Source organism: Lathyrus oleraceus, chromosome 6 (assembly GCF_024323335.1).
Source record: "Lathyrus oleraceus cultivar Zhongwan6 chromosome 6, CAAS_Psat_ZW6_1.0, whole genome shotgun sequence".
Classification (NCBI taxonomy): domain Eukaryota; kingdom Viridiplantae; phylum Streptophyta; class Magnoliopsida; order Fabales; family Fabaceae; genus Lathyrus; species Lathyrus oleraceus.
In genome coordinates, this window is record NC_066584.1 from 84276477 (window position 1) to 84296280 (window position 19804).

The 19804-nt window shown below is 35.4% G+C and overlaps 1 protein-coding gene across 2 annotated transcripts; it reads right to left on the reverse strand.

Annotated features, from left to right (window-relative positions):
* Positions 1–9482: 9482 nt before the first annotated feature.
* On the reverse strand, positions 9483–14954 carry LOC127091388 (protein TIME FOR COFFEE). 2 transcript variants are annotated; one of them, XM_051030013.1, is made up of 13 exons: positions 14665–14954; positions 14258–14569; positions 13979–14130; positions 13727–13886; positions 13355–13628; positions 13194–13254; positions 13006–13107; positions 12676–12910; positions 12515–12581; positions 12337–12400; positions 11818–12192; positions 10701–11697; positions 9483–10558 (listed from the first exon to the last, which is right to left on the reverse strand). In XM_051030013.1, the coding sequence occupies exons 1-13, from the start codon at positions 14750–14752 to the stop codon at positions 10311–10313; spliced, it is 3135 nt and encodes a 1044-aa protein (XP_050885970.1). In that variant the 5' UTR covers positions 14753–14954; the 3' UTR covers positions 9483–10310. The 2 variants fall into 2 exon arrangements, with proteins under 2 accessions (XP_050885970.1, XP_050885969.1); XM_051030012.1 differs by having other exon boundaries at positions 9483–11697; positions 14665–14953.
* Positions 14955–19804: the final 4850 nt, after the last annotated feature.

The following is a 19804-nucleotide window of genomic DNA, read 5'->3' on the forward strand; positions in this document are numbered from 1 at the left end:
TTAGAAAAAAACTCCATCCCTTAGCAGTATCCCCTTCAACAAGGGCAAAGGCGATTAGAAAAATGTTGTTGTTGCCATCTTGTGCCACTGCCATCAGTAACGTTCCTTTATATTTCTCGTACAACCATGTACCATCAATTTGTATAATAGGTTTACAGAAAGAAAAACCTTTGATGCATGGTTTATACGCCTAAAAGAGACGGTGGAATATTCCACTTCTAATAGCACAAATCTCGTCTGGTGTATATGCCGACAACGTTTCCAAATTGACAATAGTCCCTGGAGCATACTGTAAGACCCCAAAATTTGACCCTAAGATCCCTCATGGTATCTCATCATTTGCATTGGCTTTATGATCACACCTTGGCATTCTCCTTACCCCTCATTCATTGGGTTTGCATGGGGAGAGATCACCAAGCACATTTGATTGTATCATACTTTATTTTTCTTTGTTTACTAACCCAAAATACCAAACATATGTCCATGTATAGCTTTGTTTCTTTTGTAGGTAGTGTGTACATCCACCAATGCATCATCAAGTTCACAACTAGGGTCTGAGACCCTTAGTGTAGGAGATCAATCAAGGAAAGATTCACATTGGTTATATACATCATATATGGATCCCCATGTTCTTCATTTATCATTTTGATCAAGAATTCATCAAGAGATTGAAACTTGTTTTCCTTGGAAGCCCTAATTCATCTGGGTATCTTGTGTGACTTCCTCAACAAGTTTCTTCACTAATTGGTCAAATATATCAACTGATACTTCATCATAGATCATCTTATGCATATATGTTTCTCCATTAGTCCCAAAGATCAATATAACTTCAAGTTTGCAAGTTGGTTCAAAGAGGTTGACCAGAGAAAGTCAAGTGGTCAAAACTGGGGTTCCCTAGACCCTATCTCCTACAATGTTTGTCATATGAAAATTATTCTGAGAGAAAATTTACTCCTTATGATATTACAAACAACTTCCATGTTGGCATCAATAGCTTTTTTTTCTTGGAGAGTTATTTTTTATGGTGAAAGATTATAAGTCATTTTGTTTGTGCCCTAGATGGAAGATCAACTTCCAAGGACCATAACTTGCTCAATTTTTATGATATGAAGGCCATAAAAGTTTCATGATTAAATTAAAGATGTACTCTCAAACTTTTATTCTTTTAGAAATGCCAAATTCAACTTGAAAGAGCATGTTCCAAGAGGAATCATTATAGGTCATTTTGGGTCGTTACCATTGAACAAGCAATTTTCCTCAACTTCTAAAATGAATAACTCCCTCATGCAAAATCCAAATGAGGTCGATTTTGTTATCAAATTGGAGAGGAATGAAAGAGCTATAACTTTGGTGAATAAACCATTTCCATTTGAATCTCATAGCAAACATTACTCAAGGTGGAAGAAGTGGTCATTTGATTTGGTACTTAGAAAAATTTCAATTATGTTTGATTTTTCAAACTTCCACCTCAAAATTAATCATGATCCAAGCTTCAAATGGAAAAGTGTTCAACATCAAAGTTGTTACCCTTGATGTCACATTTCCAAAAAGTCCAAGGTCACTTCATTTGGACAAAGATTGAGGGACTTGCGCATGGTTCCTTTTATAAGTTTATTTTGGCAAGTTTTGAATTCAAATAACCATTTCTTATTGCATGCTTACATGTTAATGTTTCAGTACTCATTATGCATGAATTGGAGCAAGACCACATAATGAATTGGGCACAAATCAATGTCCATGCATCCATGCACCCAACTTGCTAATTTTGGCAAGATTTCAAATGGTATAGAAAGCATTTCCCTTGCCTATTTAAACAAGTCCATTGCCTCAGAATTACAGACACACCTTGCCCAAGCTTTGCCAAGTGATCCCAGAACCTCACACCATAGAATTTCTTGAAGGTTTCTTTGAAATCGAGTTTGAATTTCACCTTCTGTTTTGAGATTCAAACTCCAAAGATTCATTTCCTTTTTCATCTCAATTGGTCACTGCAAGCAAGAGGAGGAAGAACCAAGCAAATTCTGATCAAGATCAAGCCAGATTCAAGCTACCCGAAGATGATTTTTTAGAAACGTTGAGCCTTCTATTCTCTCTCAATTCTTCACCATTCTCTTTGATTTTTGATTGGCCAAAGTCCTACAAATGTAGGCAACAAGATTGAGTTGCTTTGAGGTCAAACCGAAGCAACTCAGATCATGAACCTCAAATTTCAAATTCGTGTATCTTTCAATATACTTGGAATTGGAAGAAATGGAGGTCAGGTTCAAGCTCCTAAGCATTTTTATTTTAAAACCATGTTCTTACTTTTCATTCTGGTGATGATTTGTGGTGGACCAGTCCGGTGAGGTCCACCAGAGAAGATGACCGGAGCCCTAGCTCCGGTGGTGCGTTGGCGTCTTCCAAACCATCTGATCTCTTTAAAATGTTTTAATCTTGGCTCTTGGTTCTCATTACCATTGGTGTGGCGCATTGACTCAGGTATTTGGTGGAACACTCACTTGGCCATCAAATATGCCACCTCAATTAATGAGAGAGATCTGATGACCCTTGTTTTTTTGTATTTTCTGAATTTTCATTTAATAGCCTTATTTTGTTTAATTCATAATAATTTCAATTTTAATTCAAAAAATATGGGACTTTCACCGAAAATCTTTAAATATTTTTCTCTTATATATTTTGAATTAAATTATTTTTTGGATTAATTTTGGTATTTTTCATGAATTAATTGTTTTTATGCATATTTTTAATGGTTTTAAAATACTTATGACTTTCTAAAAATCTTGAATTTTTTTGTCTAAGGTCCTTTGACCTTTTTTGACCTAGGATAAATCCCTTGGCCATTTATTTGGTGTTTTGAAGGGATTTGAGGTTTTGTCCAAATTAAAATGCACTTTAATTCATTTTTAATGTGATTTTTAATTGATTAAATGTTTAAAAATTATGTTGAGCCATTTTTATGGTCTTGTGATGTTTGACTTTCTGTTTGGGCTTTGGTCATGGTTAATTTTACTTTGTTTGATCAAAACCATTGGATTTAGGGGATTGATGAAATGTACATTTCATCTTCCAAAATGAATGGGTGGTATTGATCAGATGAATTTCCTCTCATGATCAATTTGTGTTTCTATTTCCCCTTCCCTCTTCATCTTCATTTGTATTGTTCTCAATTCCCTCATTTGACCAATGAAATCTCTAATGTCTAAATGCTAATTGATTCATCAATGACCTTATGTCAGATGAATCAATACAAGTCTGACTGAGATATGTCCCTTCCACTTTCTTTTAGTGTGTGGTATGTTTTAGGAGTTTGGTCCCTTGTATAAAATCTCTAACATGCATTAACACCTATATTTTTATTTCCCTGCCTCAGATAGTTGTGACTTCTACATAAGTCCAATTACGATTGCTTAACATAGAGCTAAATTTGACCCTTAAAGCATAACATTCTAGTAAGTGAGATTGTAAGTCTCTCATTCTTCATGGCATTGTATGGAAACTTGACCTTTTTTTTCCTTTCATGAGAGATAGTGGCATACTTGTTAAATTATCCAAGTTGGAGCCCTTCTCATGGAAGATGTCTTGGTTCAAGGATTCATATTTGTGAATGAATGGTTGAGTATTCTCCAAAGAATGACTTAATCAATTAAAACTCAACACTAACCATTAACTAACCATTGACTGACTATTATTCATTATGCTTTTACTTTCAAGTCATTTACTTTATGCAATTTAAATTCCAATCATTTATTATTCATTGCCATTTACATTTCATATAACTTGTTTATGTTTCAGTCCTTTTCACTTTGCTCATTTGAGCCATATCTTGTGATTGTATATATTTGTTTGTGTTTTGATTTTGTTTGTGGTCTTAGGACCTTAAAACACCTAATAACAACAAAAAAAACCCTAAAAAAAATTGGTGGAATGTTGGGACTTGATCTGAACTTTTGGACTTAGAATTAGACAACATTCCCTGTGCTAAAGGACTTGGCCAATGCCAACATCTGAGACTGAACTATCTTTGACAGTGACTTTCATCTGATGCAAGACCTTGGATCTCTTTGATTCATCTACTACTTTGTCTTTGTGCTTAATTGTTATTTTGTTATTATCTATGTCTGATGTTTTATTCTGAGTTAATCAAGGAATATTTCATCTGATACATTAGAAGACACTGAAGACTGCTAGCTATTGGAGTGCTTGCTTGGATCTGGCTATCTTTATTTGATGCCTTGATCTTTATGATGTTTGGATATTACTCATTGCTTATTGCTTGACTAAAATCCAAAGGAAAATGGGTTTCTATATGACATTCTTGTCTGTTGGATTGCATCCCATTGGTCAGGTCTTTTCAACTCTTAACTTTTAAATTTTTTTCTTAGGGTAGTCTCTTCATCTCCTCCCACTTCTTTAATTTCAAAATCTCCCCCTCTTTTCAAAAACTTTCTTTGCTTGTGATTTCAAACTTAGACGTGTTTTATTGATTAGAAACTTTGTCCTTATGTCATTGAATTTTCAAACTTTTTCTTAAAACAAACTCGTAAATATACTTAACCATATTGACTTAAATTTCAAAAGACATAAAGAACTAACAACCCCATTCAAATCTTTGGCTTTTTAGGCCCTTTTACTTAAACCTTTGTTAAAATCAATTCACCAACTTCTTTGAATTTTTTACCACGAACTACGAGGTTTTGATCCCTTATTTTTATGTTGGTGCGTAGGCACAAGACCGAAGGTCTTGTCAAACACAAAAATATAGTTAATGAATTCTTTTCTCATCCCCACACTCTATATTTTCTCAAACATCTTTTATACCAAAAACATATGCATGCATAAAAAATGGCTCCCTTAGAGTATCTAGGACACTTTGGGTGCTAACACCTTCCCTCTGTGTAACCAACCCCCTTACCTGTAATCTCTAGCATTTTATTAGTTTTGATTTGAAAACTTCTTATCTTTGGGTTTTGTTCGTACTTTTTCCCTTTTCCATTGAAAACAATAAAAGCGCGGTGGCGACTCTGGTTTTATTGACGCCAAGTTTATCCATAGCTTTATGGTCATGAATTTACCGCTACACATACTGTTTAAGAGCCAACAGGTATTCTGGAAGTTGTTTGTAAGACTCCTCTCAATTGCCTTACACTTTTTCAACTACCTTTGTCCTAGATATCCAAGCCTTCCTATATGATGGAGTGTAGTGGTATTGTGCTACAGTATGCGAGATTATTGTACTCATCTTTAACGACAGATTGTCGCTAATGACAGACAAAATTTCATCGCATATTAACTAGGAGCTAAGTTTCCGATGGTCTTGCATTGGGTTTGTGAGCATGCATGTGTGAACTGGACGCATGAATCCAATCTCCCAAGAATCACTCCTCTTCCGGTACGAAGTTGACAACCTGAAAAGACAGTGCTCATTTGGACAATAAATTTTGTACCTCAATGCATTAGTTCTATCAACTTTGAAATCAGTTGATAGTTCAATGTGAAACTTTTTAACGGCTTTTACACAATCTTCTTTTGTGCGAAATGTGTCTCCTTGTTTCAAAGATCCTTGCATTTGCACATAAGGATTGTATCATATATCTTATGGAGGTTCATCGGAACCCAAATTCAAGCTTGTCATGTGTTGAGGTGGACAGTATACATGACTAGCTGGTAATGACTCCTCTTCCTCATCATCATTCACCATTGAATCAACCAAAATCTCGGCTTATTTTTCTTCCTCATCTACAACATTCACCTCAGCTTGTTCGTCGTCATCAGTTTCACAAAACACTTGTGACTGATCAATGAACTGAGACACTTGTTGTTGTGGTGGTAATATATACAACTTTATATCATTGTACCTAGATTGTTCGTGACTGACAAACATATGATGAACATCGTCATCATCTCGAATCTTCTTCTGATAAAACTTTACCTGGTTGTCTGCAAACCACACCGGATTTTTATAGATGATTTGGCCCACAGGACTATACTGCAATTTATTTTCTATTCTTTGTTTCAGATGTGATAAATTTGATCATCGATTTATTGTAAACCGATTTAGCTCTGTGTTGTGAAAACAAAAACCGAATAATTGATGCTCAAATATTTCACCTTAGGTATGGGCACTGATCATGTAATGTGGCGAGGAAGATTTTTTTTTAAATGTAACTTTAGTATTTCTACTGATCTGTATGGATACTGATGGTGAATGCATTGATCTGTTATTCACATACAATTAAATAGGGTAAACGTTGAATGCATTGATCACGCAATTCATATACAAAGACAAGACAATGCAGTGCAAAGAATTCTTGCAGAGACAAGATAATACAATGCATGGGCCTAGTAGAATCTCTGCACACACAAAGCATGCGCATGCACACAAGGAATCTCACAAAGAATACGTGCCCTAATAGTCCAAAGCAGGCGTCCATTCCAATGACGCATAAAGCAACCTATGCGCTCATGCATTTGGCGCCTCTTCATTGCATGCCAAAAAAGACATGCATGCACCACTAGCCTTGGCGCATATGACCATGCATGTCATAAAGCAAGCATGCGCCATATCCTTAGGCGCTTACTCTCTTGTCACATGCATGCATCCAATCCAATGCTTCACATGCTGCGCACCTATTCAACCTATTCAAGACTTACTCATCTATAAATAGGGCATCAACTCACAACATCTCATCATCTACAACATTAACAATCAATCTCTATAACACTACATCTTTACCACACTCAACCTCTGCAACAATCAACCTCTGCAGCATTATGTCTCTATTGACTATGGGTGATGAACACCGAGGAACAATCGACAATATCTCGACATTTATATGTTATTACTCTCTTTTTACTTATTTCATATTTATTTTGTATTTATTTCTTCTTCTTATTTTATTTCTTAATTATGTTTTATTAGGACCTAAAACGATTTCAATGACGTGTACATGAATATGTACCCCAACGATCCTTTGATAGAACCATATATTAGAGGATGTGGTTTTGGAAATGTCCTCAACATAGTCTTGTACTCGATCGACTACAAATTTATTCTTGCTTTGTTGGAGAGATGGAGACCCGAGACCCACACATTTACCTTCCTTTCGGTGAGTGTACTGTCACACTTGAGGACGTCTACATGTTGTTGGATCTATGTATAGATGGTAAGGTCATGAATGGTAGAGTTAACCAGAATAACTCTATCTGCAATGAATTATTGGGTGCGCCTTTGTGTGACGACCAAGCTGAGGGAGAGTCATCGGTCAAGCTAGGGACAAGGTATAAATTTAAAATATCTCAAACAATATTATGCGAGTATAATATTGTCCGAAGAATCAACCGAGTATGAAAAAATAATTAAAGCTCGGTGTTATATTATGATTTTATTTGGTAATTTTTTATTTTCAGGAAGTACTGGTAATACGGTAAATATTATGTATTTATCGTTGTTACGCAACATTAATAAGGTAAGCACATATAGTTGGGGTTCAGCTGTATTGGCACATCTATATAGTGCGATGTGTAAAAATGCCAAAAAAAATACTTGTATTTTTTATTCATGTGCGTATTTGCTACAAGCATGAGGTTGGTCAAGAATGTCGTCACTCGCCCCAGTAAATGGGAAGCCATTCATATTCCCATTTGCAACAAAGTAAGTTTACAACTTTACCATACAATTAGTTAGACTTTATATTACAATTAACTGTAAATAATACTTTTCAATTGTTTATGATCTAGGTGATCAGTTAGAGGATGAACTCCAATAGGTGTCTGAAACACGCTATAGTAGTCTATCGCAATCTATTGGATCACATTGGACCAGACAATGTAATACTCCTACACAACTCTATTTTAATTTAAAAATACTTATCAAATTATTTATCATCTAATCATGTCGTATTGTTGTACCGTTTATCTGGAGGCCATATTTGGGTCTTGATCATCAGGTTAACCATGATGATGATGCAGTTTGGACAATAAAGACACCAATTATTAGTTCACTACTGTGGAGATGCACCGGGTAAAACTGTAGTTCGGCATGCAACAACAAATTCCAGAACCTCCGACGTATTTGGGAGATTGACATCAAAAAAGAGTCGATGTCCATAGGATTATTCCGACTGGAGAGACTTCGCAAAAGAGACGTATCGTCATTGGAGGAATCGACGACAACACATCTTAAACGAACCAGTCATACATGGTACTAGACCAACTCAACAATATATGACATGGTTTAGGTCGGTTACAACGTAACAATTTATGTCTGAACCACGGTATTTGATTGATCCACGCCAACTAGCTTCGTCATCATACGCCCAACAACAAGTCCCCGTCCAACACCATTGTCAAATCACCCAAACCCAACAACCAACCTCACACCTCCACCCTACCACATACACCCAACAACCAAACACCCTACTTCGCAATCCATTCATATCACCCACCAAACAACCAAACACCCAACCTCGCAATCCATTCATGACACCCATCCAATCTCAAAACCAAGAATCAAACCCTACCCACCAACAACCATACGCATCAACCACAACCGTCTATAACCCATATTATTCATATGATTCACTTCATCGTAGCCCCCACCAATGACCACCCAAACATCCCATCACCATAACACTCAACCATTGTTTAACTATAGTACACCCCAGAAACCATTGCTTCGTTTCCAAAACGACTCAAAGTTCCAATTCGGACAACTATACCATCCACAATTCACCCAACCACATCGACCCAACTACGACAACATGGGTACCGAACTACATTACCGAAGAGTCGTTGGCCAGAGCCCTCTGACTATTGGGAACAGATGATGACACATCTATCAAATACCGCTGGAATTTCCACCGGACCTTCACACCAGTCATCATTGGATCAGGTCAGCACACAAAGATCCCAAACACCTCAGAAAAATCGTGGGAGACCTCAAAGACAGACTAACGCACCTGGATGTGAAACAGGGGGACGTTTCAATCGGGTCGGTCATTGAATTTTTGTCAATCCCATATAACTTTTATTATATCATGAATAATTTTTTTTATAATATTTTATTTAATTATTTATTAAATAGATAATTAAAATTTAAAAAAATAAATAATCTAAAGGTGTATGCGTCAGATGAATTGACGCATACAACAAGGCTCATGCATATGCGCCATGGTTGCTGGCGCCTCCATGCAATGCTTTGAAAGCATGCGTTAACACCAGTGGCGTCTCCTCTTACTTTTAAATGGATGCGCCTGTTGATCTGGCGCATCTATTTTGAAAGGTGGTTATTTCGGTAATTTTTTTAAAATATTAATTATTTTAGAAATTAATTTGAAAAATATGAATATTTTAAATAAAAAAATCAAAGTCTTCGTACTGCGTTAAAATAAAGAATCATAAATAAAGAATCATGCAAAATGGAATGGAGAAAAAGCAAAGATGTGAACCAAACATTTACTCCATAATTGTGCTGGTAGAAGAAGTAAAAGCGAAAGAAATAATTGCAACTTTTTCATTAATGAATTAATATAAGTAGGGAGAAAAAAAAACATATATACATATTAATATAATTGCTTTTTCTATGTCAAATTAATTAGACCCCGCGAGACTGATGAATCCTACAACACAGAGTAACCAACCAAGAAATATGACAATATACCAAACGGTCCCTACTTTTTCAAAATTGCAGGCCCAATAGATTCCAACTTCCTTTCATTACCACTATTTCTTTGTCAACTCCACCAGCAAATGTGGTATCATACATCCATCCTATCACCTCATTGAAATTCACATGAGCTCTCATATATCATTTTTGTCTAAGTAAAGAACAAGTAAGACTCTAGGACTAAGCTGCTATGACAAAACTGTACCTTCCACGAGTGTGATATAAGCTGCATGGACTTTTTCCTTCAAATTTAAGTGACCTTGGTAAAGTATATATTTTGATTTTCTAGTACTTTACTTCAGCTCAGATAAGTGGCTGGGACATGAGCTTAAGATTGATGGAACATTTCTCCCACAAACTGGGGAAGATTTTTGGCTACTCCCAGCAGAAGAATTCTCAGTTTGTTGCAACTGTGAAGTATTCACTGATGGATTGACTTTCCAACCTTCTGAATTTGGCTTCAAGTGGCCCCCATCAAAAGGAGTACCTGCAGCTGTTGTACACAAAGATTGGCTGTTATTTAGTTGCTGTTGCCCTCGGGGTGACAAAGAAGTTGTGTAATCTCCTCCAAAAGAAATTTGCATATGACCCTGTGACCCTCTTCCTTTCTCCTGAGAAATATTTTTGGCGGTTGCAGTCTTGGATGTTATACTAGATGAATGATTAACATGAGAACCCATCGTTCTTCCCGTGATCTTAGAGTGAGAAGTTTGGTTAGAACTTTTGAATTGAGTGTGACTTTGTGAGAAAACAGGGCCATTGTTAGCAAATTTTGTAGCAGAAGCGGTATTGGTGGATGAAGCTTTATTTCGAATAGCCGTTGTAGGTTGCTGTTGTTGCATACCATGCTGCTTCTGAAGCAGTTGTGAAGACTGTTGAGAACTTGAAGTATTGCTGGAAAAAGGCATGGTTGTTATCACAGTGGAAGCAATGGAGTGACTAGGCCAGTTTCCATTTGAAGGAGATAGCACAAAGTTAATATTCTTTGACGAATTATCGAAAACAAGGGTGGTTGGCCCATTAATTGATGACTTACCATGAGTGGTTTTTTTATCATCATCTTGGTGGGAGGAATTTCCTCCTCTCTTCTCTACAGTAGTTGAGTAAGTCTTCTGCTGAACAGTATGAGGTGTACTTGCAGCCTGATATCCTTGCCGTGCAGCATCAGGCAGACTTTGAATTACCACTGGATTCTGTTTCATGGATGAGAAATTAAGGTTTGATGGAAGATTTGTTCCGTTAAATGAAGCAAATGATACTGCAAATGCTTGAGATGGTATAACCTCAACTCCCCCATTTAAAGCCTGTTGCTGCTTACTGTTTCCGCCAACAATATCAGATGTTGCACATGGCTTGAAAGAAAAGTTCACTGGCTGAACTGGAATCGTGAAGTTCTGCCCTTGCAAATTCTTTATTGGGTAAGATGCAAGATTAGCTACAGACTGTACACTCTTTCCACTCGCCTTAGCCTCTTGCTTGTGAGGATGAGACTGTGGAGTCTGTTGTTTTTGTGACTGTCGTTCTGCAGCTGTGGAGGTCAAGATATTATTACCATTTACTTGTGCACGATGTGACTGCATATGAGACGATGAACTACAAGATGTCTGTGCAGCAAGATAACTTGGTTGTAGTAGTGCTTGTGAGTGAGGGTGCTGTTGTGGATCCTGAAAAGGTTGGAATGTTTGAGAAGAGTACAGAGGCCCGCTTTGTATATGTGTTGTTTGTGAAGGGCTTGCACCTTTGATTGCTGCAGTTGCTGCCAGAGAAGTTGCCGAAATGGGGAATGAATACCCGTTATTGTGAACTATAGTGGCATATGGAGAATTATTAGCTGAAAAATGAGGGTAGTTAAAGCTCATTGCAGAAGCAGCAGCTGGCAAAGTTGAGGAGGTACAGGGAGATCCGGCAATTGAATGCTGAGACCTATTATATGAGGAAGCATTGCCGGGAGAATTCGCACCTCCTGCTTGATTAGAAGCTCCTACAACTGATGCTTGATAATGGACAGGAGAAAATATGAAAGCAGGACCATGCTACATTCAAAATTACAATAAATTACTTTAGAAAAAGACGAGCACAAGTAAAATGGGCAACAGCCTATTTTTCAACTGTATAGAACCAGTAAAACGACAAGAGTCACAACAAGACCATACCACTAGATTCCCAGTTGACCCGGGATGTTGACCTTGTAGCACAAACTGCATCTGATGTGTTGAATCTACTGGATTGGCAGTTTTAGAACTTTTAGTTGCAGTGAGATTATGATCACTTGTGGCAGCCAACCCTTTCTCTTGTGCACAATTTTGGTTTGAAACTGGCAAGTGTTTCTCAGATTGCTTGCTAACAACCATACTTTCTTCCAGAAGAAGACAGTTGACATCGTTCCTTTTTGTGGCATAAATTGAACCAGATCCTGCTGACAAAAGGGGGTCTGTCTTTGTGAACTGCTGGTGTAGGATGTTACGAGCAATGTGATAATGGGTTGCGCATCTCTTTCGTTGTGGTTGAGAGAAAACGGAATTCACATGCTGCATGTTTGAATTATAAAGGAGTTGTTAACCATACCATTACATGTAGATTGGTAGGGTGCTAGTATATCGGTACTACTGACAGAATAAAGAAAGTTTGAATAATTACAACTAGAAGAGCAAAATTGTGAGAAATTATAAAACCTGTGCTGTTGATGAGCCAGTGGTTTTATCTGTCTTCACAACTGTCCGCAAGGGAGGCGTGCATCTGGAAGTCATAGTTATTGACCTCAGTAAAGTCACATTATAGATATGAATATGGTAAATTTAGAGAGGCAAGATGAAGAAAAAATATATTCTTCAGAAAATGACGATCTAATACCCAATTGGAGAGAGACTGCCCGACGGTCCTGATACAGCGGCTGATAGAGGCACTGAACTAGAACGAGCTGAATAAGGAAAGAAACATTAGAGACTTCAAAAAATGAGTCAAAATCAGAGTTGACACTCCATCCTGTATATTAAAAAAATCAAAGTAGTTACCAATTGTTTGAACTTTGGAATTTGACAATGCAGTAGAATGTTCCTTATTTCTATCCTGCTCTTCTAATTTATTGTTTGTCTTGATCTCATTGTCATTGTTTGGCTTCACCATATAATGTTTTAACACATCCAACTTTTTCACGTCCAAATTTGCTGCTTCAATTTCTTCGGGTACTTTCTCTACTGTAACTAGTCTTTCCACCTTGTCTTCAACCTTGATACTATCTTCGCTCATCTGCATCAGAAGTTGTTGTAAGTTGGACTGTTGGAGACTTGGAGTACAGAAAAACGAGAGAAAAATATTTCAAGATCTATAGTCAACCTACTCACCATTTCCAAGTCCGGTGCTAACTTTTTAATTTCTGATGTTAAACCGCTTTGTGACAAATGATTCCCTTCTCGAGACAGGGTCAGAGGAGGAGGAGGAGGAGCCTGTTAAAAAGAGGTACTTGTCTTCAGCTATTTGACAGTAATAAGCAAAGGAAATATAAATAGAATGTGAATAAGAAGATCCTCACCATCAAATCTATGTCGAACTTGCATACTCTTTGAGTATTATCCTCCAGAGCAGAAGGCATCCTAATAAATTGGGCCACATGGAAATAAGATTGTTGATCAGGTATGCTGTAAGTATTCAAGAGAAAAAAGAAAAACGAAACTGTTATTCATTGGTGCTCACACTCTGGCTGATCCTGAGTACTGTTTATCAGCATCTAACTTGGAACATGATTGTGACCCCCATGTAGTGGATACAGGTCTTCCATCTGCTGAAGAACCACCAAATCCAGCATCCAAATACATGTTGTCTTCCCCAATGTCCTTTTTTTGAACCTCCGATGATCCATTTTCATGACAAGTAGCACTACCATCGTGACTGCCCACATCTGCAGGTTGCTCACTATGAATCATGATCAACTCCTCGGTTGAATTGCAGTCTTCCGATTTCTTCTTCTCTGATGATAAATAAAGGAAAAAAAATGCCATTGAAATCAGTCAAACACACACGCACAAATAAATAATAAATAGAAAATCTCCAAAAATTCAAACCCACCAACATCAATAGAGGCGTTGTGATTGATGGTTGCATCAAGCTTTTGTGACGAAGACTCATGGTTCTTGGAAGTCATCAAACCGTATAAAAGCTCGGCTATCTCAATCTCCATGTCTGATGAAGACGATTTAGACGTTTTAGCAATATCTCCCATCGCTTTCTGCAACAAAACATACACATGAAAATTGAAAACTCTTCAAATTTTAATTCAAACACGTTTAAAAAAAAACAGGAAAAAAAACTTTAACACACCATCTTCTGCTTAGAAGAAACATTCGAAGAAGGCAAGGCCGTCGCCGGCAAGAGTTCTGCTCCTCCCGGAGAATTAGGCTGTCGCCGAAAACTATGCTCCTCCCCGCCACCGCGTGCAGCGATCCACTTTTCGTGTGACTTTTTCACAGAAGCTGCGGAAACACATCAAAAACAAAAAACTACAATAAAACGCCGTCCACTGGAAACAAAAATCGAGTGGAGTAAAGAGAAAAAAACGAGTGATACGAAAAATCGCATTTGTATTTGTGTCGTATCAACCTGAACGAGCTTTCCTTGGAACTGCAACACCGATCATCTCGTCGGTTTTCTGAAACAACGGCGGTTTATCCGGCGTGAAGTTCCGGTGATAATTTTGATCGGAGTCGACCGGCGTCGGTAAACGGATCCGAGATAAACCAGCGTCTCGATAATTATTATATTGTTCATTTCCGATGCTCTCTTCAGTGCCTTGTTCATCTTCGTCTATGTGACAGTGAGAGCCTCTCCTTCTCTTACTCGAAGAATCCCTATCCTTATCTCGATTCCTTCCTCTCTTACTCGGAGCTTCTCTCAGCTCCGCCGCTCCAACTTCTGCCAGGGATGAAAATTTCATCGTCAATCAACCGTATTAAACAACACAAATAGACTTAAAGATAAAGCAGAAGAGAAGCGAATTGTTCGAATACCGGAAGAATCTCTGAGAGGAATATTCCGATGTCTGAGCTTTGGAAATCCGTTGGTAGATGATCTTCTAGACTCTCTGGTTCTATCCATGAGCTTCCTATTTCTTCTATCATGTAATCAAATTTCACCGGAGATTCAATTCGTGGCGGTAACGGCGAGGTGTTACCGGAAAATCAACGTCCACGGCGGTTCTGAATGAGCCAGAGGCTTTGTGAAAGGAGCACACTTCTCTTCCTGTCTCTCTCTTTTTATTTTAGTTTCATTACGTTGCTTTATTCATAAGGAGAATTATTAAATGCATGATTAAAACTATACTAGTATTTAATAATCTTGATCTTTCCTTTTTAATAAAAAAGTGGCGCGTAAGGTTGGACTCTTTTTTTAAATTCTTTGTTTATTTATTTTCGGGGAAAAGTTCAAAAAAAAATTAAAATATATCTATTAATAAAATATTTTTTTGAATAAATAATCAAAGAAATAATTGAATAGTTACATGCTGATTGAGACATAATAACGAATAATATTTATATCATTTTTTGGTGGAAAATATATTTACATTTTATTAGTTTTCTTGACTAAATATATTATTATTTGAAATAAAAAAATATTATATTTCAGTCAATAAAATATTAACAAATAATATAAAGTAGGTACTTTAAATATGATATTTAATACTAAGAGAAAGTAGCAATAAACATCTAAATTGGCGAAGCAATGGACGGCTAAGATTGCGATAATGGTTTCGGCGCTAGTGATACCGTTGGATGATGGTTGTTTGTGAATGCCAACATGGCAGACACGTTACTGTCGAGGAAATATTTTAAGCCCCACTTTATTTATATCTATCTTTTTAAATTAATTAAGGTAGTATGTAATAAATAAATATCTTCTCCTTTGGCCCGTTCATGCACACTGCACACACGCGCTTGAGATGAGCGTGTAAATAAACTAAGCGAGCACACTGTAGTGGGGTGCAGCTGGATGAGCCGGTGTGAAACATATTAAAATATAAATCAATGAGAGCATTGGTTCTTGAGAGTATCTCATCACTTTTTTAAGTTGACTATGAAATTAGTAATTTAAATAAAAGGGTTAAATAAATTTTCCTTATAAATACGTATAGTTATCTTTTTTGTTTTTATTCTGTATACAAAATTTAATAATAGTTTTCCAGTATTAACGTGATATTATACTATCAATTTTTATTTTCAATTCTTCTAGATAATATTATGTGTACAACCTTTAACAATAAAAATGATCCAAATTGAAAGAATAGTGGAAAAATATTTAAACAACTGTTTGAAGAATAAAATGAAATGAAATATTAATATAATTAAATGTTTAAATTATATCTAAATTAATTAATTAATTAAAAAAATATTTTGAATTTAACTACAATTTTGATATTCACATAGTGGTCATATTTTAATTTAAAACAGTTTGATATTTTTTTATTATTTAATATATATCTTAATGTTATAATTATTTAAATTTAAATTAAAGAAATTATAGAAGATTAAAACTGTAATTAAATTTAAATTTTAGATACAACAATATAAATAAAACAAAGTCACAATAAATTATCGGAAGATACGATGGAACAGAGTATCAAATCGATTTAAATAAAAATTATAAATCGATCTAAATCCAATCCGATTCAAATAAAAATTATAAATCGATCCCAATCCGATTCAAATAAAAAATTATATCTAAAAAATAAAAAATTATAAGAAAATTGAATATTATTGGGATGTATTTGGATGTTATTTGTAAAAAAAGTTTGTTCAAATTGAATTTTAAACTGATTTTTCAAAATCGATCCAACCTGAACCTAACCGCGTATACATATTTTCATACTTATTTATTTTTTATTAATAAGATATGTTGTGTTAATTTATTAATAGATTAATTATATTTGTTAATATTATTTATTAGTTTAATTTAATTTATTTATTTTTATTATTTTATTTGTTTAATATTAATTTTTAATATACTATACTAGTATGTATATATTATATCAAATATATATCATTTACTAACATTTTTAATAATTTTAATTAAAATATATATTTTATAATTTAGATATTTAAAAATTGATTCAAATTAAATTGTGTGAAATTGAATCGCTATTTTTTTAATCAATCATCTAAAATTAAATTGAACTGCAAATAAATTTTTCTTTAAATTAAATTAATTTTTATTTTAAAATCAATCCAAAACTACACTGAAAACACCTTAGATGAAAGTATGCCTCCGGTCGGATTGAGTTTGAGAATAACTGCTTTTAGTTTGAATGTGAAAGAAAATCAAGGTCCAATTTAATCTTTTAGAAAGTTTAACTTCAATGATAGCTTTATTTATATTTTATTTTCCAATAAAGCATATAAATAGCTTTTCAATATTGTTTCTCAATATTAAGGTCATGGATAAATTATTTTCCAATATAGCATTTAAGTAGTAGTAGTAATTGGGACTTGTTTTTTACACGACAACAACAATTATATTATTTCCCTAAAATGAATTCGGAACTTTCATTATAATATTTTATCAAGTGTTAGAATGTGTTATGTGAGAACAAATTGTTGTTGAATAATGCAACTTCAAGCTTTATGTATATATGGATGATCAATTGTTTATATAATAAGGAATCACTTTATAATTAATTCTTAATTAGTTATTCTATTAGCTATATTCTAACATTTACATATTAAACACAATGCTACAACATTTTATTTGACATTCCAACAAACACTCTCATAATTTAAAACTAGCAAAAGAGATAAATTAGAACATGATACAAACATTATATTCATGTGCATTGTTGAGCAAGACTTAAATGACACAAACACCAATTCTTGTTCTGATGTAGTTGAAATACTCGAGCTTCATTGGTTTAGTTAGAATATTTGCAAGTTGCTCTCCTATGCTGCAATATTTCATCTTAACTGTACTATCTTTGGTCAAGTCCCTAAGAAAGTGAAGTTTTACATCTATATGCTTACATCTTTCATGCATCATTGGATTCTTTGACAACTTGATTGTGGAAGTACTGTCACATATGATTATTGTACCTTGGCTTTGAGTTCGACCAAGCTTATGAAGGATGTTTTGAAGCCACACTTCTTGACAAGCACGTGAGGTTGCTGCAACAAACTCAACTTCGATGCTTGAAAGACTCATAATGGATTACTTCTTTGAAGACCATGATATAGGACATGATCCAAGCTTGAGCATATACCTTGTAATGCTTTTTTTGTCATCATTGTCTCTTGCATAATCATAGTTTAGCCACCCTTGCAATACCATCTCAGCATTCCCCTTAAGTTGTGCCCATGAGATTATAGAATTTACAGGCAAACACTAGAGTCGCGTTCAGGCTCGGGCTCTTATAGAAAATAGAAACAACCTGAGGCGGATGGTGTTTTGATCAACGCCATTGGCCTTTAAAGTTCCATAGTTGTCAACAAAAATAGACATGTGAAGTTTCAGGTTTTCCGTAGGTAAACCTGAGAACTTGTCTTGTTGAATCATGCCTATCAGTGAATGCTTAAGTTCAAAATTGTTGGCCACTATGGACTGATGCATAATGCTACTATGTGGTTCCTCTCGGTGGGAACCACATAGTATTTTAGTGGTTTTGTATCTACCATCAGATTATCCATTTGTTGCAAATCTAAGAGTCAGCGTCTCTCGTGCAAGAAACACTCGATCTCGTTTATCCGTTTAACCAAACTTATGGTCAAACAGACTTTTCACATACAAAATAAAAAAAACATTAAAAAATTAAAACTGCTTTAGTCTATACTATGTCAGAATAATTTTAATATCATATTATCTCCTTGACAACGACACCATAAAACTTGATGTGCAAGGCCACAAGTGCATGACAATGCAAAATAGTAATAATATATATCAATCCACAGGGAGATAATTTTGAGTACTGGTTTTTATCCTAACAGCGTGTAGCTAAAGCGGTTGAAAAGTGTGATGATTCAGTGCCAAGTGAAGTAAAATTAAAAGATAATAAAAATAGGACATGAGGTTGTGATCATCTATCTAGACTCACCCTATTGATTATCCGAATTTGAACATGAGAGTATCTAAGCAATTTATAGAAAAGTAGATAAGTATGTACGACACTCACTTTCGTGGCATGCATATCTATATGTGTTTCTTGGCATAACTAAGCGACTTTATCAACCGAGAACGAGTTACCTTGTCAGAGAGGGTGTCTCACTACACGATTGTTTAGCAATCCATGATCTGACATCGACTCATATCCTTTCAAACTACAGTCATATTTGGGTTGCCTTTGCTTTCGCAACCCACACGAATATTTTTAAGAACTAGGATTCTAAAATAAAAATACCCATAATTCTCATAGACCATTTTCCGATAAATCAATTAGGGGTCGTCATGAGATAGACTCTCGTGACCCCTTTTTGTTATGAAACTACTCATTCATGGTGAGGTAAACAACGATTAAGTAAGTAAGCGACATAGCATGCAAAGTAAACAAAATAAAGCGATTGCAAATAAATAACCTAAATAAGAGAAACCTTAATTGAAATAAAGAAATTCAGAGGAATACAACAATGTTACAGAGTAAAATTCAGGTAAAAAATTACAATGGAGAGAAAAATCCTTTTCTGTTTTGTAGGTACATAAAGATAACATCATTCATCCAAGCAAGAGCATTCAACACGGTTCTCATGGAGTACGATGGATGTGAGGGGTGCTAATACCTTCCCCTTGCATAACCGACTTTCTTACCTGTTTCTCTGTTTTCCCTTGGGTTTTATCGATATTTTCCCTTCCCTCTTTTGGGATAAATAAAGTTCGATGGTGACTCTATTGTACCTTCGAGCGTGCGATGTGTTCGGTGGCCATATTTCAGCTAGCTTCACACACAAAGTAATATGCTCTAGGTATAACTAACTTCCTAAGACAATTTATGTTGTATAATAGAATTTTCACAACTAACTAGTTAGTTACTTGTTAACTAAGTAACCTTTAACACTATAAATTATACATCAAACACACAACCTAATTCAGTGTGTTTAGACTTTGTACACCCATCATTCTTCTAAAGTTCTTGAACAACTCAACTTGCACAAGTTTAGCCATGATGTAAACTATTTG